We start from the raw sequence: 8966 nt of genomic DNA on the forward strand, positions 1-8966 counted from the left end.
TGTCGTTAATTATGATTTATGAATATTATACAATAAAAATAGATATTATGTACAAACTAAAGCCGACCGAAAAAGCGATCGTAAAATACTTTATTCCGAATTACATGTCAAAAGACAGCAGAATCCTTTTCTTAGGGAGTCGGACGTCGTATGGTCGTACCGTACGCGTCGCCGTTGTTCGATCATCCATGATAAAACAAATCTGTTTTATCATGTGGTCGCCGTCGCGACGGTCATCAACTCGTAACTCAAACTAAAAACGATTTTCAACAGCAAATGACTGCAGTAAATGACGACGATACGACGGTATTTCTGTAAAGCCCAAACGAAATAACAACGCTCAACACACGTATTTTATTCTTTCGCATTGAATATTGACGTCCCGACGCCCGCTCGTGAGTCGTAGTATCTATTTTCAATCAGTGATCTGTATTATCACTATTCGTGGTGCTGAAATTTAGAAAAATTTATGTCATTGATAACGTATTGTTAGTCTTAGTCGCTACCCGAATTCTCGAGTCCGTCGCGTTCATCATCATTCCTGTTCGTGTCTTGCGTCATTGAAAATGCGTTGAACCGAGAATCTGGTAGTTGGCATTTTGATCAGGAGTAGCTAGAACCGGATTAGGTAGGAGCTTTAACTTTGTTCGACGATCACGATGGCAAACAGTGATACAGATGACATCCTATCTGACGGTTTTCTGGAACCTGGTGAACTATTAGACAGCGACGACGAACAACCGATCGACAACAGCACGTCGGCGCGGACTAGTCAGCCAATGACACAGCTAAATAGACCCAAAGTATGTGTCCTTATTTTATGTTTATCTCTTTCACACATAATTAAAATATTAATCTTGATGTATCTCCCTACCAGTTAAATAGAAACACGTTCCAAGCAGCCTCTGCATCTAATTCAAATGAACAGCCTGCACATAATATATCAGGTATCACGGACAAACAAGTCCAGTATATTCTAAACAGGTACGTTATAGTAGAGTTTATAGATTTAGTAAGTCAATGTATATTTTGCTTTCCAGTCTTGGCATGAATAAAAACAACAAAGACATTCAGTTGAATGCTTTACATTTGCACGGAGTCATGGGAATGACCACTAAAGATATCATTGAATATTTCGATCAATACGATCCTAAATTTTTGGAATGGGTATCAAATTCTGAATGTTAGTGGATTTTTGTCGAGTACCTACACAAAACATTTCTGAACTTATTTTTATTTTACATTAAATTTTTTGTTTTATCATTACTTTTAGGCAATGTTGTATGGCTGGATGATCGAATGCCTACTAAGGCATTATTGGACTTGACTCGTCCAATACGCGAGCTAAAGCATATTACATCTACAGTTACTGACGAATTAAACAATGAACATGGAGCTTTAAATGAAAATCAAAATGATGATCACATGGATCAAGATGATGTAAGAGCAATCTCATATCTAAGATATATAATTTATTATTTTGTCATGTATGTTATTGTAGGTATTAGTATCGGAAGATTATGTTAGCTGTGTGGGTTACGAGTTGCCCCCAGGTATATGGAGAAAAGCAATTAAACCACATGAAAAATCCAAGTGTATATTGATGAGATATAGTACTGTGTATGACAAGCAGGATGTAAAGAACAAAAGTACTGATATTGAAGATGGAGGTTAGTATAAATATTTTTAATTATTTACTGTACTAAAACATATATAATTAACAAATTATTTATTTATTTATTTTTTTGATAGATTATGAATTATTCTCTCAAGAAAGTCGTAAACGTAAGTTTATACCAGTTATCAACCATCCTGATATTGGTGATGAAATGTTGAAAGATGATGTTCGGTGGAAATTGGCCAAAAATCCAGGAATTAACACTTGGACTGCCATAGCCAAAACTTGGAGCCAATATGACAATGCTATGGATGCTAAATGTATGTTTTTTTGTGATGGAGGTGAACCTCAATATCGTCACTTTTGATTTAATTATAACTTTTGGTATACAATTTATACGTTTACATTGTAAACAATTACAAAATAAATTTGTAGATTACTAAAAGGAGAATTTACAAAAAAAATAAGATGTAAACGTATAAATCCTTTTTTTCTTGTAAATTATTTCAGTAACCTACAAATTTATTTTATTTTTGTTTTTCAAACCTGGATAAAACATGATAAATTATTATCACTATTATTATAAGAATAAATCTGATTAGATAGTTATTGTGGTTTGCATGCCAAATCCGGTCAATGATAATTTATTAACTGGTTTGTAAAAGTCTTAAGTGTTAAATAGAAAAAAAAAAATTCATATTTATCTAAAAATTTAATGTATATGAAATGAAATATAAATTAATTTTTATATTTTTCCTATTGCTTAATGTTAACACTAAATCTTTATTTATAAACTGAATATCAATTTGGTTAATTGTTAATGTGTTATGCAGTTCATAATATTTCAAAAAAAAAAAAAAAATTAAAAACTGACTACAAACATGTTTTTGAGAAGTGGAAAAATGATAACTTTTGTAGAATTGTCAAATAAAATACTTGTACCTAATATTTTATAAATATTTAGAAAAAATGTATTAAGGCCTTTAATAAAAAAATGACAGTCATCAATGGTTAGGTTAAGTTTAGATTCTGAGAAAACAATATGACTAAGTGTATAAAATAATAATAAGCATTTGCCATACATATTAAATTAACAAAATGTTTTATTATCTAAATGGAGCTTTTGTTAGGATGTATTGTTACTTTTTAAAATTGACTTTTTGAATATTAACACGCATCAGTGATTTTTTAAGTGTTTTTATTTGAAAAAAAAAATAATCATAATATTTAATAAAAATAAATATATTTTTAATAATAATAAAATATTTAAATTAAATAAGACATTATTGACTTAATGTATTTTTAAATTGTATTGTATACTCACATAATTGTTTTGTGTGTTGTTGATCATTGTAGACAAATCCAAAGTACGCACTCCATCGCCACCGCCACCTACGTCATCATCAGGTGCAGCTAGTGAAGATGACGATGATGATTATAATGATGCTAGGTATAGAGAGAGCAAGATACCAAGAATGCGTATGTATGCAGATGATGAAACACAAGCTATTACAAGGAAGCGTTTGAATTCAGCTTCAAATTCATCAAGGTATATATAACTAAAAATTATGTATAATGATTAAATGTTTTCATTTACAATTTATTTATTTTTATCAGACATCAAGTAAATATAGCCAATGACCTGCGAGAACGCCTTAATGGGCGTTTGGTGTCTGCTAAAGTAGCCAAAGCAATTCGCGCTGCTAAAGCGCATCAGTATCTTGATGATGAGTCGCTAGAAGTAGATATTGAAGATGTTAATGACGATGAATACATTGATATTCCATTTAGTCGTGCAACTCGTCGTGATATTCCGCGCCGCCAGTATTTACATGAAGATGATGGTGATTACACGAGTGATGAAGATGTGTACGAAAAGAGACATATTAAAAGTAGACTAGGACCTCATAGAAAACATGGTCAACGTTATAATGTTCGCTCTGTGTCTCCTCTTCAGATACAAATTAATAATGATAAATATTATAAGCGTACAAGTCGACGTTAACAAATATTGAACATTAATAATCATTTTGGTTTTCATAAAATTTTTAATGATTCATTATAAATTCTTTACTTATACAACAATTTATTTTTCTATTTTATTGTTGTGAAAAAATAAAACACAATAATTATTGTGTAATTATGTGTATTTAATGTGTTAATTTTTAATAATTATTCCTATTAAGCTCATAGTTGTTTATAACATTTAAAAGTTTTTTAAATTTTGTTTTTAAGTATAAAAATAGTTAAATACAATGAGTTTTTTTAAATTTAATTTATAATAATGAATAATGAGTTATTTATAAATTTTATTTCAATGATTTTTAGTATTTTTATACAAGATTTTTTAAATTACAATTTTTGTTTTACATAGTAAATGTCTGAATTATAATTAGACAGTGAAAAGTTTTTTTTTTTTGTGTGAGAATGAATATTTATACATTTATTTAATATTAAATTTTTTTATTAATTGATTTATGATTGAAATAAAAACCAAACCAGTGTAATAACAAAAATGAAAATAAATATTCATCAATGAGAATTTAATGTACGAGTATAATTATAATACACTTCTGTGTATCACAAATGAATTAAAATAGTTAAAACCAGTCACCCACATCTTCAGTAAAAAAAAAAAAATTAAATAACGGTTAATCCAAATGAAAAAAAAAGTAAGAAAGTGGGTGTCGCTCTGTTATACATAAAGTATTTAGGTGTTGGTTGGATCACTGTAATGGATATATTATTGTATATGAAAAACATTTATTATGAATGAAGTTTCATAAAAAAAAAATAGACTATTAATTATATGTAGATTATTATAATATGATATATTATATAACAATGTTTTCTACATAAAAGTCCTAGCAGCGAAAAATTGATTGTCAGAATTATAAATACGAGTGTGGTGGCCTAAAATAATTACCGTCATATTTACTTTTATGGAGTAAGTTCTTGTGAACGGTGCTACTCAGGCTTCATTTAATGGTAAGACGCTGGTTTCTTGCGCAGTTCGCACTGAGTTTTCTATTTCTAAAAATTTTATTTTAAAAATGTTTTAAACTATTTTGTGTAATGGTAGATATACTAATTACTAAATTTGGTGAAATTAAGCGATTACCGTAGAAAGCTGTAATCTTCAGATTTCGAGTAGGAACTGCTATCGAAACGATAGGATTTTGCCAACGTGTGACTGTCAATTGGTCGCACAGTTTCGTTACATAATACATTGACCGTTTAGAGAGAACACTCGTGTGCTTTATTATTGTACCTCATTCGCTCACTTAAACGAAGAATTAATTAAGACGTGAAACTTGTTCAGTTGTCCATTTCAATTTCTAGTTCTTGCAAGACGTATACCTTTTACCTACCTATTGGTAACGTGTGGTTCTACATGCAAGAATTAGACTGTGTTTTAATAGGTACCACGGTTATTACCTCTGCATACCATTATTCGGGTTAAAAATGAACTAGTGACCAAAGACTCGCTCTTCAGGTAACGTAGGTAGCATCCTATGGCTCGGTTAATTTTCAATAAATAAGTGCGTTTCGGTTCATCTATCAATGTTTCATCATCGATAATGTGTAAAATAATACATAAATAATAAATATTATTTATATTACTTATTACTTATTATTTCAATAACCTTAATTGTCTTGGACACAAAGTTATTTATCCGTACTAGTTAAAAACGACCACTTAAATATGCAGAAAACCAAAATAATAGGTATATAGTGGATTTCTTATCTTCAATTCACTTAATTTTGCTAGAAAATCGAAATGTACCTTATTGAAATCTTTGTGAAAGTCAATGCAAATAGCATCAAATTGATCATATGATGCAATTATATTTTATATTTCTACTTAATAATAATAGAATACTAAAATATTAGTTAGGCAATGTAGATTTAACACTATATAATCCATGTTCAATATCAATTAACTATAAAATAGGAAGAATAGAATCTGGGCTAGACGAAGAGGCACAATTTATCGTAGTTAAATCATTAAATGTACCTAATAGGTTTCTCATTAACCGAAGAGAATCATTCACTGAATGAATTTTCAACTTCTGAGTGGTTATTAAAAGTTTTATCTGATAGGTGAACAGAAACTGGGATATCACTAATATCAGCATTATTTCTATTATATTGTACCAGAAATATTCAGGATTGTTAATAAGTATTTATAGGTGTGAATAAAATGATCTGAATGACATTATAAGTACTCATAAGTTATAGTAGTTTACATCGTATCCGAAAGTTATATATAATCAGAATGTATATTGAAGGCTTTATATTTTACGTGAATAGCTAACTTTTTTTTTAAAGTTTTTCGAAGTTAAGCTGAAAATCAGGTTGGGTAGATTTGTTTACTGAAAGTATATTTAGGTACATAATTATTGATGACATCCGATACAATGCAATAGAATAACTCAATTAGCGGTAAAATCAGCGCATCGTGAGTTGTATAGATTAATTGACCAGTCAAAATTACATTATTAAATTAAAACCGACATTCTTAAAATTATATACCTGTTTCATAATTTTTTTTGCGTAGAAAACCAGATGAAATCTCATGTTCACAACTAATCTCAATAACCGAGTGATAGACATTTATTATAGATAATAATAATATATAATAGGTACTACTAATTCTTCATGGTATTCGATTACTTTAGTATTATTTATATTAGATAAGAATATAAGATTAAATCTAACTGCGAGTTAGCTTGGTTTTTTTATAAGGTTATATTGCAAAAAGTAATTTTCGGAAAAAATCAAATAACGCATCGGAGCATTTAGAGATAACACAGTTATCTCCATTACGCCATCAGATCTAAATGTGGCTAAAGGCAAATTAAAGTCACCCATTGGCCATTATTAATATTTTATGATTAATAGTTGAAGTAGATTGCAATCACTCTAGTGAATTAATGAAGTTTACATAAATAGATAAGGGATTATACGGATGAATATAGCAAACAATCAGGATAATTTTACTCTTACAGTTTAGCTTAATTTCTACAATGAATTGTTAAAGACATTGAAAACTCCTATTTAACTGGATAGCATGGAATTTGTTATGTATACATAGAGCAACTATCTTACATCTCATTTGCATTTGCTGGTAAGGTAATTAAGATCGAAACGGAAAATATTGCAATTATTAAAATAAAGTCCTTTGTTGTGGATAAAATCACATAATGAAGTTTCAATTAATACAAAAAAGTTAAATTTAAACACGGAATGATAGAACGAAGTAAATTAAGTTCTGAAGTCTCTTACATGCTCGGAAAAGCATTATTACAAATATATATACAGAGTGTAACAAGCATTAGACACTGAGACAGGATTAAGTAATTATTTAAAGGTCTAATTAATTAAACTAGTAGTTATAAAAGAATTTTCGAAATAAAAATCAGACACATTAAAATATACCTAATCAAGTTTTTTTCTTTTTTTTTATAATATCTGAGATTCTTTTACTATGTCGAGATCAGATGACTGGGAGTGTTCTAGTTGAGTTATTCTATTGTGTAATAACTACAGGATCTCTGAAGATAGATCATCATTATATTTTTTAACATTAGAAAGTTCAAAAGATAATTATCCCAAAAAATTCTTGAAAACGTTAAAGCCAGACCCGAGGTTGGATAGTTTAGTATTGATGTTATTAAAGCCGGAGTCATAAGTATTTACGTTATAATTTATATTAGCAGAGATCAAATGTTATCCAAAGTCAAAGGTTTGTTGACGTGACTGGACAAAGGCTTCTTAAACAATATAGGCGCACATAGTGGGGTGCTTAACACACCCAGGCTTCAAATCAGCACCCCCAGTTCCCTGTAAAATTTATTTTAGTATTTTACTAATTATTTAAAAATTATTGTGATTCATTTGGCTGAAATTTTTTTTTCCATTACAAATAGACATTATGCAGTTTATGAATTCATGGTTAAAAATCTATTGTATGAATATACGTTTCACTGTTTCAATTTTCGTAAAATGGTTGTTGTTACTTTTTTAGTTCTTATGTACTTCTGTTTTCTTAATCATTCATTCTAAAGTAATAATTAAAAATAAAAGGTATTATCAACGATAACTTATTATTCGTACTGTTGGCAGTTTGCCGAAAGTCTCTTGTTAATCGCAACAATTTTTTTTCATTTTATGAACAAATTGTGAAAAGTGCAAAAAAAAATAAAAATAATCAGTAGGTATCACCCAAAACATATTTTATACTTACAGACCAAAGTTTCAAAACACCAGAAAAAAATATGCCTTTCCATCAAAATCTCAGCCTTATTTAGTTTATTATAGTATTGAGGGGCGTGGGGGGAAAAGCCCCCCACGGATCTGTGTACCATTAATTATTCCAGCACCCCTAAATTCACACCCAATGTGTGTGGTATTGAACGGTGTAAAATGTGCGGTTGTGAACGGTAAGTGTGCGGTAATGACCGCCGTATGTGTAATGCTTATGTTGACACAAACGTAGATATGAATCAAGGTTTATAGATCTATAAACCTTGGATATGAATAACAAAATAGATATAATAAAAAAAAAGATAAGCGATAATTAGGGTATTGCGTGTGTGGGTCATTATTATTAGAAAGATAGATATGAGAGCGGCACAGAATGAAAGCATGTCATAACTATACGCAGAAATGAGCTAAACTGAACTTTTACAGAATATTTCACCTGAATAGCATAATTTGGGGAATTTAATAAGCAGTGTGTAATATTAAAAATAATAAAAACGTCAGATAAACTAGTTATAAATATCTATAATTAATTTATGCAGTTTGTAATGGAATTCTTAACAACGCTTTAATTATTTTACAAATAATTGCTTATAAAACTTAAAAACATTTTATTTTATTGCAAATGATTAAAAATTTTCATTACCTTTTGTCCTGTTATCACGAAGACACAAACTGAGATATATTGTAGATCACGCTGTTATTAAATACCTATTTAAATAGATGTAATAATATTAAGATAGGTACTGCGAAAAGCATTAAAAAACGTTTTCACTTTTAAGTACAATTACATTATTTTATTTTTACAAATTAAAAAAACCATAAGTAGAAAAAACATTGGCGATATCAAAAAAAAAAAAAAAAAAAAAATAATAATAATTATAGGTAGATCCATAAATATAATTTTAAATATAGGTATAACACAGATTTTAATAATATATTTTATATTATAATATTATACGTACATAATAACAAATATATTATAATTATAGTATATTCATAAATAGCTTAAGTAATATATAATAACGCAATAATATAATATCCATAAATCGAATACCAATATATATAGTAAATATATTTA

General features: G+C 28.7%; 1 protein-coding gene across 1 annotated transcript; it reads left to right on the forward strand.

The window, feature by feature from the left end:
* LOC112594461 (nuclear cap-binding protein subunit 3-like) lies at positions 1–3697 on the forward strand. The gene is made up of 9 exons (XM_025339254.1): positions 1–395; positions 494–803; positions 878–984; positions 1041–1183; positions 1274–1440; positions 1502–1670; positions 1753–1938; positions 2975–3167; positions 3236–3697. Exons 2-9 carry the CDS (start codon positions 660–662, stop codon positions 3621–3623), a joined length of 1497 nt encoding a protein of 498 aa, XP_025195039.1. The 5' UTR covers positions 1–395; positions 494–659; the 3' UTR covers positions 3624–3697.
* The last annotated feature ends 5269 nt before the right edge of the window (positions 3698–8966 follow it).

Source organism: Melanaphis sacchari, unplaced genomic scaffold (genome assembly GCF_002803265.2).
Source record: "Melanaphis sacchari strain LSU unplaced genomic scaffold, SCAv2.0 Contig22_pilon_pilon, whole genome shotgun sequence".
NCBI lineage: Eukaryota > Metazoa > Arthropoda > Insecta > Hemiptera > Aphididae > Melanaphis > Melanaphis sacchari.

Coding starts and splice junctions, on each gene's coding strand:
- LOC112594461 (XM_025339254.1), top strand. CDS start 660: ATGGCAAACAGTGATACAGATGACATCCTATCTGACGGTTTTCTGGAA. Junction 1,184..1,273: donor ATGGGTATCAAATTCTGAAT/GTTAGTGGATTT, acceptor CATTACTTTTAG/GCAATGTTGTATGGCTGGAT. Junction 1,671..1,752: donor TACTGATATTGAAGATGGAG/GTTAGTATAAAT, acceptor TTTTTTTGATAG/ATTATGAATTATTCTCTCAA.